Here is a 19,090-nt window from a genome sequence, read left to right as displayed (position 1 = left end):
ACGTTTGGGTTTAGTGTATCTGACATTCCGGAACCTAGGCCTAAAAAGGGTTTAATTAGAGGTAGTTGTTGGTCCCCTATGTCGTTTCTAAGGTCTACACAATTCAAGACATAGACCATTTTCCATAAGCTTTTCTGCGGGCTTTCCCCCTGCATTCCCCCTTTTGGTTTTTGCAGCATGTTTTTTACAATTTGGTGAGTGCGTTCAACGATTGCTTGTCCTTGTGGAGAGTGTGGAATGCCCATGACGTGTTTTACACCCCACATTTGTAAAAACATTTGTGTCTTTTTGCTGTTATATCTGGGGCCATTATCTGTCTTTATAGTTGCTGGTATTCCTCATACTGCAAAGGCAGCAGTCCCGTGTCTAATAACGTCCCTTGCTTTTTTCCCTGGGTTCAGCTGTTGCCCATATCGCCCCTGAATAGGTATCAACTGAAACACGTACCCACTTCTGTCTTCCCAGTTCTGAGATGTGTCACATCTGATTGCCATAATTTAAGCGCTTGGAGACCTCGAGGGTTAACTCCAGTTGGGCCTGCGGCCGCAAATTGTTGACTATCAGGACACATACGCACAATTGCACGAGCATCATTGCAGGAAAAACAAAATAGTTTTTGAAGAGCTGGAACAGATTGGTAGAAAAATTCATGTGATAATTGGGCTTGTTTTAAGATCTGTGGTGTAGGCGCCGCCCAGGCCAGGGCAGTCAATCTGTCTGCTTCCCAATTCCCTTCTGCTATAGCTCCAGGTCAAGTAGTATGGCCTCGTATATGTAGTACATAAAAATCACTTACCCGGTTGTTGACCAAACTCCATAATTGTTTAAACAGGGAAAATAGCTGCTCTTTATTGACATGTTTTAATGAAGCTTTTTCTATTCTTTGAACGAGCCTGCAAACATACTGTGAGTTAGTGACTATGTTCAAAGGTTCACTCCACCTTTGGAACACCTTAATAACTGCAATCAGTTCTACTATTTGGGGCGTTCCTGAGACTGTACGAATCTCCCTCTCCCATTTTAATCCTTCTTTCCAAACTATCACTGCTCGTCCTGATTTTCCTGAGCCATCCATAAATACTGTGCGCCCAGGTACGGGAACTGGGCTGCATCCGGGTCGGGCGATGATGTGCTTGTCTTTAAAAGACACGAATAATTTGTGTGACGGTAAATGAATACTGATATTTCCAGTAAAATTCAGCAGCGCAGTTTGAAGTGGTAGACTATTTGCCATTCTCCATCCCAGACAGTCTTTTGTAAATGGTACATAGAGAATTAATACTTATTGTCCTTGTAATTGTACTGCCCGTGTCTGCCCTTTACAAATTAACATTGCAAACATCTCTGCCCTGGTTATAATGGTCTTTGTTGGCTGATGTAGCAGGAAGATCTGCTCTATGAGGATGAGGGGGTCTGCTTCAGTCTCCACCCATTGTCCTAATAATGCCAAGGGTTGTGACGATGTATTTATAATAAAAAGTTGGAGGCCACGACCCTCCCTTAGTCGGCCCGCTTGCCTTGACTGAATTGCAAGTTCAACAAGGGCTAGAGCTTGTTGCGCTTCCAGTGTTAGACTACGTCGCGAATCCAAGGCAGGGTCACCCTTCAACAACATGAACAAAGGCTGTAAAGTATCATTATTGATTCCCAGTAGTGATTAACCCAATTGACAGCACCTAAGATTTTTGGCAGATCATTTAGCGTTGTGATTTCCCATTTCAAGGCCACCCTCTGGGGTTCTACAGTTCGTTCCATTATTTTCCACCCCAGGTAGTGCCAAGGGGGTTCCTCTTGTACTTTTTCAGGTGCTACCTGGAGTCCATAAAACTGTAGGGCCTTCAACGTTTCATTGACCACTTCCTTCAGAATTGTCAACTCAGCCCCTGCAATCAAGATATCGTCCATATAATGATACACCAGTATCTGCGGGGGCTGTTCACGAACCCCCGAGAGTGCCCTTGCAACATACATTTGACAGATAGTAGGGCTATTCTTCATTCCCTGAGGCAAGACAGTCCAGTGATAGTGTTGCATGGGTGCACTATTGTTAATAGATGGAACGGAGAAAGCAAAGCGAAAACAGTCCTGCTTTGCGAGGGGAATTGTAAAGAAACAATTAGATCCATTACTATTATCGGCCAATTTGATGGAAATACTGTGGGAGAGGGAACTCCGGGTTGTAAGGCTCCCATACTTTCTATCACAACGTTGATCTGCCTCAGGTCATGTAACAAGTGTCATTTCCCAGTCTTTTTCTTAATGACAAAGATTGGTGTGTGTGAGAGGACATTTATGAAATAAGGGACATGTGAACAATCCAGCCTTTCCAGAGAATCTGAGCTGGGACGTACCGGAACTGCTGAAAGCATAAACAACTTGTGGTGCAGGGGGCATGAACATCTTACAGGGGCAGGAGAAGAGACAGCCGCCATTAATGACGCAGTTTTAATTCCTGAAGAAGATGGGTGTGAACATCTGTGAACGTGACTTGAACATGACTCGCAATGTAGCCAATCGGGTTGGACTATGGGCCGTTATTTGCGATGAAGCCAATCAGTATTTATTGGGTGTGGTGGAGGGTTATAAATTGCACTGGAAACACGGAAATAAAGGTTCGCTTGTTAGGTCACATTGATCGTGTCAGTGTCCTCACGCAGCTCCCGCAGGTGCAGGGAAGGTGTTTTAAGATTTGGTTTTATTTCTCATTACTCCTCTCTGAGTTAATTGGTAATAAATTACATTTCCCTTCAGTCGAGTCTCTTTTGCCCGTGATGGTAAATGTTGAATGATCTCCCTGTCCTTATCTCAATCCCACAAGCCTGTTGTTATTTTTTTTTTCTCTCCCCTATCCAGTTAAGGAGGGGAGTGATAGAGTGGCCTAGGTAGGCACCTGGCATTTTGGCCAGGGTCAGCCCACCACAGGGGGACACAAAAGCCACAGCTGAGTGCACCAAAGTTATGTTTGCTTTCTTCTGTGGTCATGGGGCACCTGAGAGCTGTCTCTATTGTCGTCAAGGGAACACACGTGGTGGGTCATTCATTCATCCTGGAAGGGACCTCGGCAGGTCTCTAGGCCAAGCTAAACAGTACACAGTTGGAGAAAGAAGAAACGAGCGTGGACTGTAGGCATGCTGGGCTGTGTTACTTTAAGATAGAGACTCAGATAGACAAAGAGAGAGCATGGATCCGTCCAGGAACTGGTCTTTCCAGAACAGAATCACAGAACCACTGAGGCTGGAAGGCAGCTAGCTTCCACCTTCTCTGTGCTTAATTCTCACGCCTGATTTTAGTTTGAGAGCTCCTTTCTCATCCATTGCTGCCTCTTTCCACCTTGGTGGGAATTCCTGTATGTTGGGTTGGACCTTTCTTGGTCATGAAGAGGTGATCCTTGAGCATCAAAACAGCTCACTGAGGAATGCACCTGCCCACAGGCATCCGCCAGTCCTAGGTTGACAAAATTGCCATCCCTAACTCTTATACTAACAAGTCTTTACAGTATGAAGTTTTATTTATGTCCTGGTTTGGGCTAAACCAGAACTAGTTTTGTTTTAGTGCTTTAAGTTTTCAGTTAAGTCTCCTCTAACTAACGGCATTTTCTGAAACAGCAGCATGTTTTTCCAGACAGTGACTACTCCCAGCAGTGATAAGGCTGAGGGGAGTCAGTACCAAGGAATGAGATGCAGAGAGGCCCTTGCTTATACTTGTTCTTGCAGCGACCAAGGTCACTGCTAGATCTTGTACTGCGTGTTGGGGTGTCGGGTGTGAAAAGGGTCACAAGCACGTAAAAGTTCACACCTGCGGGGAGGAGCAAACCGGACAGGTGACCCAAACCTGACCAACAAAGTGTCCCACCCCGTATACGTCATATTCAGTATAAAGCTGAGAGATCACGAGAGTCAATCTCTCTTCTTCGATGGCCAATGTCTGAGGAGGACTCCGTCTGTTCTTCTGTTGTCGATCCCTGATCCCTGAATCCAGGGCCTGAGTCCAGCTCCTGCATCCTGTCCGTGTCTGCTGCCCAGTCCAACCTGGGACTGCCCCAGTGCCAGCCCCGCAGTGTGGTGGTGACGTATCGTCACCAGGGTGGGGGGAGTTGGATTTGGTATTGGTTTTGTACATATTGTATATATTTAATTATTTCCTTATTCTTGTTAATATATTTTCTTTTATTGTTATTATTTAATTAAAGCTGTTTTAGTTTTCTTTTCCAAGCCATAAAGTCACTCTTTCTTGTTCTCTCTCCTTTTCACTTTTGGGAGGGGAGAGGGGTTAATAGAGAGCGTCTGTCATTCGTTAGTGGCCGGCCCAGCCTCAAACCTTGACAAGTACCTTTCTTAAGGTAGCTGTATGTCGCTCCCATTGTATACTGATTTACCATGCCTGAGGAAGCAAACTGAAGGCCACCAGCTCGTCACAAGTACCAGAAGAACAGCCCTGCCATGGACAGAAGGACTTTGTTTCTTGGAATTTGTGAGCCGCCCTTCTCTACAGCGGAAGGACCCTACCTTGTTGGTGGTCACTCCTACTACCCACAGCATCTCCCCACAGCACTATGGGAACGTCCCAGGGCAGGCTGAGTGCTGACCCTGGCAGGCAGCAGAGTCCCTGACCCGGCACACAGCCCCTGGGGTGCAGGGACCCTGCTCTGCCCTGGGCACCCCTGCCTGCACACACGGATTCACATCCTGCAGACATCCCCAGGAGAAAGAAGTCATCATGCCCTGTCCCTCTGAAGGTGCAGCAGGCAAGCCCTGTTCTGGAGCACGTCCTTCTCTGCACCAACCATCGAAGGTGCCAGCTTTAGATCTCTCCAGGAACAGCAGCTGCAGCGTTGTCCTACAGACAGAAACTTACTGTGTCCAGGGCTGTGAGGATGCCTCCCCCAGTGAACACTCCGCTCTCCCTCCCTGCCTGCAGGCAGTGCCCTCAGCCCTGCTGCGCTTCGCAGAGGAGCTGCTCCTGGGCAGAGCTGTCTCTCTGCAGCGCTGCCCACTTGCCAGCAGCTCCCTCCATCCCAGGAGCCCAGCCCAGCTCAGCAGCAGGGGAGCAGCCCAAGGCAGCCCTTTCTCTGCCCCCTCTGGGCTCCCTCCAGCTGTCCCTGGGGCTCCAGGGGAACCTGCTCTCAAACAGGCTGAAGTCAGCACTGAGGTTCCCTCCCTCAGCTGGGCACAGAGACTGACTGCCAGCTGTGTCATTTCAGCTATCAGAAAAAGAATTGGCCTTGACAGCACCTCTTCTTCTCCCATCAACAGCACACACAGGGTCTTGAACACTCAGTACGAGGATTCCTTACGGCAAGTCAAAACTTGCCTGCTTCCACAGCGGGGGTGCTTCAGCCTAAATGTGCAGCAATGTCTCAGCCAGGGCCACAGGCAGGATGAACTGGAGCCGTTCCTGTGGGAGACAGAGCTGTGACACGGTGGCAGCCAGCTGGTCCTCAAGGACAGCATCCTCCAAGCTCAGCGATAGTCCAGATATCAATTCAATATAAACTTGAAAGGCAAATCAGGGGCACCACAGTGAGTGTTTGCTACTTCAGGAACATTTAAAGGAGAATCAAAGTTACTGTGTGGGCACTGCTGAATTTACTAAGAGCAAGTGAAGACAGATCTGAGATGCTCCATGTCCTCTTTGCCTCAGTCTTCCCCAGCAACCTCTGCCTGGCCTCTGACATGAGGCAGGACTCTGGAGGAGAACAGCCAGGATGGGGTGGGGTTCAAGTCAGGGGTCCTTGAGCAAACACAATCCTTAGCAGGCTATGGGACAGGAGGGACAAGAGCCAAGGGAGCTGAGAGGGCAAACCAATGTCACAGTGAGGTCACTCTCTGTTGTCTTTGAAAGGTCATGGAGATGGGAGGGATTCTCTGATGACTGGCAGCACCCAAAAGCTGCAGGCACCTTTCAAAGATTCCCACAGGAGGAGCAGGGGGAACTAAAGGCTGCGCCCCAGGGCATGTCCACTCAGATCCTATTTCTGGGTATCTGAAAGAGCAGGTGCCTGGATGTACCCAGGGGAGATTGCACCTGGCCATCCTCTTTGCTTTCCATAATGGAAGGACAGGATTGCTGGGTAGAGGGAGAGCGTGGTATCTTTTACCTGGAAGTCAGGAAAGCGTTCAGCATCATCCCCATCTTGTGTCTAAATTGGGATATTATAGTCTGCGCGGGTGGATAAGTAGGTGGGTAAAAAACCAACTGGACTTTTGGGCTCGGAGAGACATGGGCCGTGCGTAGTACTCTACCTGGAGGCATCTAGCTAGTAGGGACCTGCAGGTGTCTGTACCATAACCTGCCCTGTTTAACATGTTATAATGACCCAGGGGAGAAGAGAGAGTGCTTTTTTATAACATTTGTGGGTGATAGAACATTGACGAACACAGACACTACACTGAAGTTGGGGCTGCAATCCCAAAGTTTCCTTAGACAGGCCAGCAGGATGGGCCAGTAGGAACAGAAGCTAAAGACCTATCCTTGAAGTGGACTAAGGCCCTGCAATGACAGAGGCCAGGGGCTGCCTGTGTGGGAAGTGGCTCTCTGCGGAAGGCTCTGGTGGTCCTTGGGTTTCAACAGGCAAAACATGAGCCATGAGCAAAGGTGGCCAACTGCATCCTGGGCTGTGAGCAGGAGCACAGCCAGTGGAAGGGATTATCTCCCTTTGATCAGCACTTTTGAAACCCCATCCAGATTCCTTCTCTACTTCGTTACTCCCGACAATGACAGAGAGAGATTGGTAAACTGGAGGAAGTTCAGTGGAGGGCCACTGAGGCGGTCATGGCTGGAGCACAAGTGCTGTGAGAAGAGCCTGAGAGCTTGGGTTGTTCAGCCTTGAGAAAGGAAGATCTCGGGTGGACACGCAGCGGTGTGGCTGATTGGGGCTCATGGCTGTGATCCAAGGCACAAGGACAAGAGGCAGTGGGCTGAAACAGCAAAGGGTCAGACTAGACACAGGGAGAAACTTCCACCACGACCACAGTCAAGGGCTGGAAGCAGTTTCCCAGGGAGTCTGCACCAGATCTGTGCCAGAAAGGGAGCAAGACTTGCTTAGATAAAGCCCTGACTGATCTGGGCGGGCCCTGCTTTGGGCAGGAGGTAGGTCAAGACACCTGCTGAGGTCCCTTCCAGCCTGAATGAGGCTGTCCTTCCTTCCCCTTTAAGTTTTCAGATTCAGGAAAGCTCTCAGGTTCTCCCTGACCGCAGGAGTAATTCATATGAGGTGTTGGGCTGCTTCACAGGTGTCCCCAAACATCCCTGACCACATCTTCTCCCCAACTCAAATTCCTCTATTTTGTTATTCTAGTATCCTCCAAAAAGAACCACCTACCCTTTTAATCTAGAAGTGTGTGACACCTCCCTGCAGAGATGGTGGTGGAGGCAAATGCTTCTGCTGTGCCAAATGTTACAGCAGTGGCAACAGCCACAAACATTTTCCCAGAACAGCCTCCTGGAGAAACTGGCTGCTCATGGCTTGGACGACGATATTCTTTACTGTGGAGCCAACTGGCTGGCTGGCCCCACCTCAAGAGTGACGGTGAATGGAGTTCAATCCAGTTTGCGGCCAGTCACAAGCGGTGTTCCCCAGGGCTCAGTATTGGGACCAGTCTTGTTTAGCATCTTTATCGATGATCTGGAGGAGGGGATCAAATGTTCCTTCAGTAAATTTGCAGAGGACATCAAGTTGATCTGCTGGAGGGTAGGAAGGCTCTGCAGAGGGATCTGGACAGGCTGGATTGATGGGGTGAGGCCAATTGTATGAGGTTCAACAAGGCCAAGTGCCCGAGTCCTGCACTTGGGTCACAAGAGCCTCGTGCAGCGCTACAGGCTTGGGGATGAGTGGCTGGAGAGCTGCCTGGGGAAAATGACCTGAAAGATGTTTGTTCACAGTCGGCTGAATGTGGGCCAGCAGTGTGCCCAGGTGCCCAAGAAGGCCAACAGCATCCTGATTGGTATCAGAAATGGTATAGCCAGCCGGAGTAGGAGAGTGATCGTGACCCTCTACTTGGCACCATTGAGGCTGCATCTTGAATACTGTGTGCAGTTTTGGGCTCCTCACTGCAAGACACTGAGGTGCTCGAGCGTGTCCAAAGAAGGGCAACGAAGCTGGTGAAGAGTCTAGAGCACAAGTCCTGTGAGGAGCAGCTGAGGGAAGTGGCGTTGTTTAGCCTGGAGAAAAAGAAGCTGAGGGGAGACCTTATCCCGCTCTACAACTACCTGAGAGGAGATTCAAGTGAGATGGGGTTCAGTCTCTTCTGCCAAGTGACAAGTCATAGGAGAAGAGGAAGCAGCCTCAAGTTGTGCCAGGGGAGATTTAGATGAGACATTAGGAGAAATTTCTTCACCGTACACATTGTCATGCACTCGAACAGGCTGCCCAGGGAAGTGGTAGAGTCACCATCCCTGGTGTTTATTAAAAGACATGTAGATGTGGCACTTGGTGACATGGTTTAGTAGTGGATGTGGCAGTGGGAGGTGGATGGTTGGACTTGATGATCTTAAAGGTCTTTTCCAACCTAAAGGATTCTATGATTCTATTTTCTAAATGCCCCTAAGCTCCAGTCAAGGCAGCAGCACAGACCAATGAGTGCTCAGGAGTTTCTTCTCATCAGAGGCTGGGCTGTCGAGGAGTGACTCAGCCCAAAATCCCATGGCCTTGGGTTTTTGCGAAAGCTTCTTCTCACAGCTGTCAGGTGGCCCAACAAACATGATGCTTGCTTGGGTCTGGTACTTGCCAACACAGAAGAGCTGATCAGGGGTGTTAAAAGCAGAGTCAGGCTCTGTTGTAGTGACCTTGAAATAGGAGTGGGTCCCAGCTCCTGAGCAGAGTGTGAAAAGGACTGTAACAAGGGCAGACACAAGATCTCAGAGCTGTAGACTGTGGCCTGTTCGGGGGTCATTCGCTTGGGGATCTTCCGGACAGGAGCAGTGAAGGGCAGAGCACTGAGCAGGGCAGAGAAGTACTGAAGGGCAGAGCACAAGTCCTGAGCACTGAGCAGAGCTCAGTCCAGCTGGTCTTTAAGGACAGCCTCCTGCCATGGCCCATGGGCATGTCCAGTTGACTCTCTCAAGTGATTTCAACGGCCCCAAGATGAGCTGGTGCTATGCAAGTCGCACTTAAAGAAGAAACAAAGAAACTGTGGGGCCACTGTGGAATTTAGCAAGAGACCGTGTGTCCTGGGTTTGGCTAGGATAGGGTGAATTTTCACATGAAGCTGGGAGGGGGCACAGCCAGGACAGCCAAACTGAAGAAGCAAAGGGCTATTCAATACCATGCTAATTGTAGAATCATAGAATCATAGAATCATTTTGGTTGGAAAAGACCTCTAATATCATCAGATCCAGCCATTATCCTAACACTACCAAGCTCAACTCTAAACCATGTACCTAAGCACCACATCTATATGTCTTTTGGACACCTCCAGGGATGGTGACTCCATCACCTCCCTGGGCAGCCTGTTCCAGTGTCCAACCACTCTTTCAGGATAGAAATTTTTCCGTATATCCAATCTAAATCTCCCCTGGCGCAGCTTGAGGCCATTACCTCTTGTCCTGTCATTAGTTACTTGGGAGAAGAGACCAACACCAGCCTCACTGCAACTTCCTTTTAGGTACTTGTAGAGAGCAATAAGGTCTCCTCTCAGCCTCCTCTTCACTAGGCTAAACAATCCCATTCCCTCAGGTGCTCCTCATAGCACATGTTTTCCAGACCCCTCCCCAGCTCCGTTGCCCTTCTCTGGACCTGCTCCAGGGCCTCAACGTCTTTCCTCTACTGTGGGGCCCAAAACTGGACACAGTAGTCAAGGTGTGCTATCACTGTGCTGAGTACAGGGGCACAATTGTTCCCTGTCACCTTCCATGTGTCCTGTCTAGTGATAGGACAAGAAAAGGTTATTCTCACGTCCATTTCTTTTTCTGACAGCAGAAATGACACAGCTGTCAGTCAGTGTCTGTGCCCAGCTGAGGGAGGGAACATCAGTGAGTCCTTCAGCCTGTTTGACAGCAGGTTCCCCTGGAGCCCCAGGGAAACCACAAGGGAGCCCAGAGGGGGCAGGGAAAGGGCTGCCTTGGGCTGCTCCCCTGCTGCTGAGCTGGGCTGGGCTCCTGGGAAGGAGAGAGCTTATTGAAGAGGGCAGTGCTGCTGAGAGACAGTTCTTCCTAGGAGCAGCTCCTCTGCAAAACACAGCAGGGCTGAGGGCACTGCCTGCAGGCACCAAGAGGAGAGAAGTGAGGCTGAGAGAGCTCAATGCCAGTCTGGAGGGGAGGAAGCTGAGAGTTTCTTGGAAAAGAAGCCTTTACAGTCATCTGCATGGTAAGTCTCTGGGTGTAGGGCAATGCAGCTGGTGTTTCGGGAGGGCTATCCGAAAGCTGGAACACTCCACAGCACATAGAGTCTTTCACGAGGATCCCAACAGCTTCTCTAGTGTAGAGGAGGAGGACATGCTGCAGGTGAGGGACTCCCTGCTGCCCCACCAGATGCACCGGGCATGATGGCTGCCTTCTCTCAGGGACACCTGCGGGTTGTGAAGGTAGGTGTGCAGGCAGGGGTGCCCAGGGCTGCCCTTCAGAGCAGGGTCCCTGCCCCCCAGGGGCTGTGTGCCAGAGCAGGGACTCTGCTGTCTGCCAGGGTCAGCTCTCAGCCTGCCCAGGGAGCTCCCCACGGCGCTGTGGGGAGATGCTGTGGGTGGAAGGAGTGACCCCCAGCCAGGGAGGCTCCTTCTGCTGGCAGGGGGGAACTGCGTGGGTCAGGGCTGCTCCCAGCTCCAGATCACCCCCACAACATTTGCAGAGGCTCCTTCTGGAAACAGCACGTCAAGGAACTGTTCACCTGAAAGAGAAGAAATCTGGGCCGTGAGTTTTGTCCTCTTGGTTTGCTGGGTGGGCAGGGAGAAATGGGAATTTCTTTCTGCGTTGTGCACCAGGCCTTGAGACCCCATTTGTTGTTGGGACTTGTCTGAGCTGCTCATTAACCCCTGCCCACACAGAGATGTCCCTGGGCAGGGCCCTGCTGCCAGGAGGTGTCTGCAGGGCAGAGCTGTGGACGTGGCAGGTGGGATGGGGTCTGTCAGTGTGAGGAGGGAGGAGATGTGGGGAGAGAGAAACAGGTCCTGGCCAAGACAAGCTCCAGGAAGCAGAGACATGGGCAGGGAGGGGGAGAGAACTGCTCCCAGACATGCTGTGGGAGGGGGATTCAGGCATCTCCCTGCCATCCCCTTCAGTGCAGATGCCTTCCCTGGAGCAACCCCCTGGTCTCCTCACTCACGCAGCAGAGCCTCTGCCCTTAATGTCACGGGGATTTGGTCAGGAGTTGCCTTCCCAGCAACCTGACCACCACAGAGGAGACACGCTCGAGTGTCCGACTGCGTCTCCCTCTCCTGCCTCCGCTGGCAGGGGGACTTTGGCATCTCCTCTTCTCCCTGCTGCCCTTGTTCTTGCTGTTACACTCACTGGTGTGGGGGACTAAGAACTGAAGTGCAGCTGAGACACCAACATGTACTGTCGTTGTCCTAGTTTTGGCTGGGATAGAGCTTTTTCTTCTTCCTAGGAGCAAGAATAGTGCTGTGTTTTGGATTCAGTATGGGATTTGGTATGAGCAGAATGTTGATAGTACGCTGATGTTTTAGCTGTTGCTAAGAAATCAAGGACTTTTCAACTTCCCATGTCTTACCAGTGTGCAGGTGCCTCAGAAGCTGGGAGGGAACATAACCGGGGCAATGGACACAAACTGGCCAGTGGAATATTCCACATCGTACAATGTCATGCTCAGGACATGGATGAGGGTTAGCTGGGGGTCTGGCTCTCTCCCTATCTGTGATTGCGGGTTCAGGATTTTCTCCTCTGGGATCGCTAGCCGGGAACGGGCTGGGTCTCGGTCAGTGGGTGGTGGGCAATTGCATTATGCATTATTCACATATATATGTGCTATTATTATCATTATTATTTAAATTTTGTTTTATTTCATTTACTACACTGTTTTCATCTCAACCTATGAGCCTCCTTACCTTTACTCTTCCAATTCTCTCCTGTTCCCTGGGGCAGCGGAGGGTGAGCGAGCGGCCGTCACTTGCCTCACAGGACCAAAACCGTGTCACAAGGAGTGCAACAGAAATGCCAAGGATTTCTGCCTTAAAAGCACTCCTCAGCGGTGATGGCACAACTAGAACAGAATACACAAACTAAAATTGGCTCTGTTGTCGGGTGAATCATGTTGGGATCCACAAAGCTGTAAAGGTCTTTGACATCAGAAGTGCATTTAATCTCAGACCACTCTTTGTTCCTATTTACCTCTCGCTGTAGGTAAGACTCTGACTCGTGCAGAGCCCACAGCAGAACCTCCAGCTCTCTGGGACACCCTCAAGAAGCAGCAGCCGGAGCTCAAAAAAGGCCTTCCTGAAGAGGGAAGAGCAGTTTGGGGGATGTTCTATGAGAAAGTGAATAGATATACCCAGAGAAGTCTGCCTGAAATTGTCGCTGTCTTTAACTTTTTGAACAGGTCCCCATGCCCAGAGGGAGAAAATGTCCAATGGCAGCTCCATAAACCAGTTCCTCCTCTTGGCATTCGCAGACACCCGGGAGCTGCAACACTTGCATTTCGGGCTCTTGCTGGGCATCTACCTGGCTGCCCTCCTGAGCAATGGACTCATCATCACCACTGTAGCCTGCAACCCCCACCTCCACACCCCCATGTACTTCTTCCTCTTCAACCTCTCCTTGCTCGACCTGGGCTCCCTCTCCACCACTCTCCCCAAAGCCATGACCAATTTTCTCTGGAACATCAGGGCCATCTCCTACTCGGGATGTGTTGCCCAGGTCTTTCTGTTTGTCTTTTTTTTTGCAGCAGAGTATTGCCTCCTCACCGTCATGGCCTACGACCGCTACGTTGCCATCTGCAAACCCCTGCACTACGGGACCCTCCTGGGCAGCAGAGCTTGTGTCCACATGGCAGCAGCTGCCTGGGGCACTGCTTTTCCCTCTGCTGTGCTGCACACGGCCAATACATTTTCACTGCCCCTCTGCCAGGGCAATGCTGTGGACCAGTTCTTCTGTGAAATCCCCCAGATCCTCAAGCTCTCCTGCTCACACACCTACCTCAGGGAGGCTGGGCTACTTGTGGTCAGTGTCTGTTTAGCCTTTGGGTGTTTTGTGTTCATTGTGGTGTCCTACGTGCAGATCTTCAGGGCCGTGCTGAGGATCCCCTCGGAGCAGGGACGCCACAAAGCCTTTTCCACCTGCCTCCCTCACCTGGCCGTGGTCTCCTTGTTTGTCAGCACTGGTATCTTTTCCTACGTGAAGACTCCCTCCATCTCCTCCCCATCCCTGAACCTGGTGACAGCAGTTCTGTACTCGGTGGTGCCTCCAGCAGTGAAACCCCTCATCTACAGCATGAGGAACGAGGAGCTCAAAGATGCTGTTAAGAAAGTAATTCCTCGCAAGTTTTTCAATAGTGAAAAAATTACTACATCTCTTTACAAATGATTCACAAAGTATCTGTTTTTACACTTCCTTGGGCTTTTTTTTTTGGTTTGTTTTAGCTATTTGCTGTTGGATTTTGATGTTTGATTTTGCGTTTGGAGATTTTGTTTGTTATTGTTATTATTATTGTTGTTGTTATTATTATTGTTGCTGTTATTGTCATTCAAGGCTATGAGGTTAATCACACAAAGGTTTGCATTTGCGTCACCTGGTGCCTTTATAAAAGTGGGTCTGACACTGGCTCAGAGTTGCCTCTTTCGCAGCAGCTCAGCAATAATATGGGATTTTCCCAGTGCAGTGCTTTCAGGCTGGGCTCTTTCCACAAAGCAGCCTGAGGAACTGCAGCTCTCCAGTTCCTCTTCCTCCATGGCATTGCGAATAAAAAGCTCAGGGTTCATAGCATTTTAGAGATATAGGACCAAACTTGGGAGTCACCAGTGGGTGTCTGGTGACATGTAAGGTGGTGAGTGTAATTGAGGGATGTACCCAGGGCTTTCCCACAGATGACACTAAAGACACCCATCCTCTAGGAGGGGAATCTGGGGCTGCTGGGAGAGCTGGGCAGTTCTGCAGGGACAGCATGTTCCTGGGGATGTGTGGAGATGGAAGAGGGCTGGAAAGATGGGGTGTGGGGCTGAGAGTCCAGGGCATGTGCAGATCTCTTCTGGGCATTCTCCAGTTCCTCCCCTGGAGGAACCTGTCTACAGCAGGAATTCCCACAGAGGGACACACCAGACCAGGTGTGACCACCCCAGGGCTCACTGGAGGGGGATGGAAACTCAAGATGTCTGGGTGGCCACGCTCCTCCTCATGCAGCCCCCTGTGCAGCTGGCCTTGTTCATGGTGAGTGCTCACCGCTGGCTTGTACGGTGTCCCTCGTGGTGCCCAGGCCATTCTCCTGCTCAGCCAGTCAGGTCCCAGCTGAACCTGATCTATAGGCTTATTTGTTCCCCCCGAAGCTACTTCTCCTTTTAAAACTTCAGAGGTTCCTGTTGGCTGAATCCCAGAGTTCCTCAAGGTCCGCCTGCACTGAAGCTCCATTTGGTCAGCTCTTAGTGTTTGCGTGCAGGCGGCTCACCCTGGTTGTGGAGAGCCATCACCACAAGGTGACAGCATGAGGAGTTGCAGGGCACTACAGACAAGAACAGGAGCTACTAGTTTGTGCTGGGCAAGGTCAGAATCAGCACGGCAATGATCTGAGGAACACTCTACGAGTTATTCCTCCCCAGGTGCAGGACCCTACACTTGCCCTTATTGAACCTCATTAGGTTCCTCCCGCCCAGCTCTCCAGCCTGTCCAGGTCTCGCTGAATGGCACCACAGCCTTCTGGTGTGTCAGCCACTCCTCCCAGTTTGTATTGACACCAGGTTGTAGTTGTCTATTTTAGCAAGTACTGCAGCAGATATCACCTAAACAAGCCTTGCAAAAATCTGGGCAAGTGCAACAATCATAGAATCAATTTTTTTTAACACCTCTGGGGATAGTGGCCCCACCGCATCCCTGGGCAGCCTGTTCCACTGTTTGACCACTCTTTCAGTAAATAAATATTTCCTAATGTCCAATCTAAACTTCCTCTGGCACAACTTGAGGCCATTTCCTCCTGTCCTATCGCTTTTTACTTGGGAGAAGAGACTGACCCCCACCTCACTACAACCCCCTCACAAGTATTTGTAGAAAGTGATGGGGTCTCCCCTCAGCCTTCTCCTCTCCAGACTAAACAACCCCAGTTCCCTCAGCAACTCCTCACAAGACCTGTTCTCTGCCATTCACCACCTTCATTGCCCTTCTCTGGACACGCTCCAGCACCTCAATGTCCTTCTTGTCCTGAGGGGCCCAAACCTGCACACAGGATTCAAGGACCACCCTCACCAGTGCCAAGTACAGGGACACGATCACATCTCTGCTCCTGCTGGCCATACCATTGCTGATACAGGCCAGGATGCTATTGGCCTTCTTGGCCACCTGGGCACACTGCTGGCTCACGTTCAGCTGCCTGTCCACCAGCATCCCCAGGGCCTGTTTTTGCCGAGCAGCTTTCCAGCCAATCCAAGCCTGTAGTTCTGCGTCGGGTTTTTGTGACCCAAGTACAGAACCCAGCACTTGGCCTTATTGAACCTCATACAATTGTCCTCAGCCCCTCAATCCAGCCTGGCCAGACCCCTCTGCAGAGACTTCCTGCCCTCAAGCAGATCAAAACTCCCACCCAATTTAATGCCATCTGCAAACTCACTGAGGCAGCACTCAATCCCCTCATCCAGATCATCGATAAATATGTGAAACAATACCGGCCCCAACACTGAGCCCTGGGGGACACTGCTCGTGACCAGTCACCATCTGGATTTAACTCTGTTCACCACAACTCTCTGTACTCATCCGTCCAGCCAGTTTTTAACCCAGTGTAGTGTGCACTGGTCTAGGCCATGAGCCGCCAGCTTTCTTAGGAGAATGCTGTGGGAGACGGTGTCAAAGCCTTTACTCAAGTCCAGTTTGATGACATCCACAGCCTCATCGACTACGTGAGTCCTGTGTTCGTAGAAGGAGATCCTGTTGGTCAAGCAGGATCTGCCCTTCATGAACCCATGTAGACTGGCCGTGATGCCCTGGTTTATCTGTACATGCCGTGTGAGCACCCTCAAGATGAACCACTCCATAATCTTCCCCGGTACCGAAGTCAGTTTGATGGGCCTGTAGTTCCCTAGATCCTCCTTCCGGCCCTTCTTGGAGACAGGTGTCACATTGGCAAGCCTCCAGTCATCTAGGACCTCCCCCGTTGACCAGGACTGCTGATAATGGTGATGTGCTCCTGTGTTTTTAACAGTTCCTCCTTGAAGAATGTCCAGCCTTCCTGGACCCCTTTGCCCTTCAGGACTGTCTCCCAAGGGACTCTCTCGACCAGTGACCTGAACAGCCCAAAGTCAGCCCTCTGGAAGTCCATGGCAGTGATTTTGCTGGCCCCCCTCCTTGCTTCACCAAGAATCGAGAACTCTATCAATTCATGGTTGCTAAGCCTAAGACAGCCTCTGACTACCACATCTCCCACCAGTCCTTCTCTGTTTGTAAACAGCAGGTCAAGCGAGGCACCTCCCCGGTAGGCTCCCTTACCGGCTGTGTCAGGAAGTTACCTCCCTGTCCTGGGTTACAGTGTAAAATGTGCCAAAAGAAAAAAAAATATTCTATTACCATCTTCAGGAGCTGTTGAGACCAGGTGGGGCGGTGCTCCCTGCCTCCCCCCCTCTGGACTATCTCCTGTTACTGGGTACAACAATGCCTTATCGCCTGACCCATCGGTAACTCCCTCCTGGGCTATCTCCTCTTAATGGCCCATCAAGGAACTGCCTCATGGCTCCCCATCCCATTGTGAGATGCTCCGCCCAGGGAGGGGGGGGGTGAAGGAGCCAAGCAGTCCATGCCAAATAAAAACGGAGATTTTGAACACCCTAGCAGCCTTCTTCCACTGGATTCCCAGAGGAGCTTTTCCCCCCACTGGAGTTCCAGAGGACAAGAGCTACCTGCCGACCACTGGACCTTCGGAGGAAGACCAGACTCTTTTACCCGATTGCTGCTGCCACAGAACTACACCCATCACTTCAGGAGGACTGCAGCCAGCATCTTATCGGACTGCTGCTGCCACCCTAACAGGGTGTCAGGTCGTATTCCTGACTCTGTCAGTGTAAACCAGTGGGTTGTTTGTTTTTCCCTGCCTTGTGTTTTATATATATATATATATATATATTAGTAAAGAACTGCTATTCCTATTCCCCATATCTTTGCCTGAAGGCCTGTTAATTTCAAAATTATAATAGTTTGGAGGGAAGGGGGTTGCACTCTCCATTTCAAGGGAGGCTCCTGCCTTCCTCCACAGACACCTGTCTTTTCAAACCAAGATAAGCACTAAGAGAGAATTAGTTCTGATTTAGCCCAAACCAGGACACCAGGGGATCCCAAGCTGTACAAACTCCCTTGGGTAAGGAATGAGCCTTTGAGTGAGTCCTCCTGGGTGACGTTCCTGGGCACCTGAAAGAGAAGAACGTCTCCAAATGCAGGCGGCATGGACTCACCAAGGGCGCATCCTGGGACACACGTGGTGCTGCACAGGGAGCCCTCCTGCAGTGTGCCCAGGTGGGCAAGCAGGCCAAAAGCATCCTGGTCTGTATCAGCAACAGTCATGTGAGGAGGAGCTGAGGGAACTGGGGTTGTTTAGCCTGGAGGAAAGGAGGCTGAGGAGAGACCTTATCGCTGTCTACAACTACCTGAAAGGAGGTTCAAGCCAGGTGGGGTTCAGTCTCTCCTCTCAAGTGACAAGTCACAGGAGAAGAGGAAGGAGCCTCAAGTTGTGCCAAGGGAGATTTAGATGAGATATTAGGGCAAATTTCTTCACTGAACGCGTTGTCGTGCACTCGAACAGGCTGCCCAGGGAAGTGGTAGAGTCACCATCCCTGGAGTTTTTTAAAAGACATGTAGATGCGGCACTTAGTGACATGGTTTAGTGGTGGACGTGGCAGTGTGAGGTGAATGGTTAGACTTGATGATCTTAAAGGTCTTTTCCAACCTAAAGGATTCTATGAGTCTCTTTTCTAAATGCCCCTATGCTCCTGTCAAGGCAGCAGCACAGACCAATGAGTGCTCAGGAGTTTCTTCTCATCAGGGGCCGGGCTGTCGAGGAGTGACTCAGCCCAAAATCTCATGGCCTTGGGTTTTTGAGAAAGCTTCTTCTCACAGCTGCCAGGTGGCCCAACAAACATGATGCTTGCTTGGATCTAGTGCTTGCCGACATGGAAGAGCTGGTCAGGGATGTTAAAAGCAGAGTCAGGCTCTGTTGTAATGACCCTGAAATAGGGGCAGGTCCCAGCTCCTGAGCAGAGTGTGAAAAGGACAGCAACAAGGGCAGGCACAAGATCTCAGAGCTGTAGACTGTGGCCTGTTTGGGGGCCATTCGCTTGGGGATCTTCCGGACAGGAGCAGTGAAGGGCAGAGCACTGAGCAGGGCAGAGAAGCACTGAAGGGCAGAGCACAAGTCCTGAGCACTGAGCAGAGCTCAGTCCAGCTGGTCTGTAAGGACAGCCTCCTGCCATGGCCCATGGGCATGTCCAGTTGACTCTCTCAAGGGATTTCAATGGCCCCAAGATGAGCTGGTGCTATGCAAGTTGCAGTTAAAGAAGAAACAAAGAAGCTATGGGGCCACTGTGGAATTTAGCAAGAGAAAGTGTGTCCTGGGTTTGGCTGGAATAGGGTTAATTTTCACAAGAAGCTGGGAGGGGGCACAGCCAGGACAGCCAAACCGAACTAGCCAAGCGGTATTCGATACCATGCTGATCGTAGAATCATAGAAATATTTCACTTGGAAAAGACCTCTAAGATCATCAGGTCCAACCATTATCCTAACACTACCAAGCCCAACACTAAACCATGTCCCTAAGCACCACATCTATACGTCATTTGAACACCTCCAGGGATGGCGACTCCACCACCTCCCTGGGCAGCCTGTTCCAATGTCTAACCACTCTTTCAGGAAAGAAATTTTACCCAATATCCAATCTAAATCTCCCCTGGCGCACCTTGAGGCCATTACCTCTTGTCCTGTCATTAGTTACTTGGGAGAAGAGACCAACACCAGCCTCACTGCAAC

At 50.6% G+C, this 19,090-nt stretch overlaps 1 protein-coding gene across 1 annotated transcript; it reads left to right on the top strand.

Moving 5' to 3' along the window:
* Nucleotides 1-12,675: 12,675 nt before the first annotated feature.
* LOC147412930 (olfactory receptor 14C36-like) lies at nt 12,676-13,467 on the top strand. Its single transcript, XM_086480805.1, has one exon. The coding sequence runs from the start codon at nt 12,676-12,678 to the stop codon at nt 13,465-13,467; it is 792 nt and encodes a 263-aa protein (XP_086336931.1).
* The last annotated feature ends 5,623 nt before the right edge of the window (nt 13,468-19,090 follow it).

Source organism: Leptosomus discolor, unplaced genomic scaffold (assembly GCF_034619465.1).
Source record: "Leptosomus discolor isolate bLepDis1 unplaced genomic scaffold, bLepDis1.hap2 HAP2_SCAFFOLD_35, whole genome shotgun sequence".
In the NCBI taxonomy this organism is placed as follows: domain Eukaryota; kingdom Metazoa; phylum Chordata; class Aves; order Leptosomiformes; family Leptosomidae; genus Leptosomus; species Leptosomus discolor.
The sequence above is the reverse complement of the archived record's forward strand: the minus strand, read 5'-3'. Positions and strand labels throughout refer to the sequence as shown.

Coding starts and splice junctions, on each gene's coding strand:
- LOC147412930 (XM_086480805.1), top strand. CDS start 12,676: ATGTACTTCTTCCTCTTCAACCTCTCCTTGCTCGACCTGGGCTCCCTC.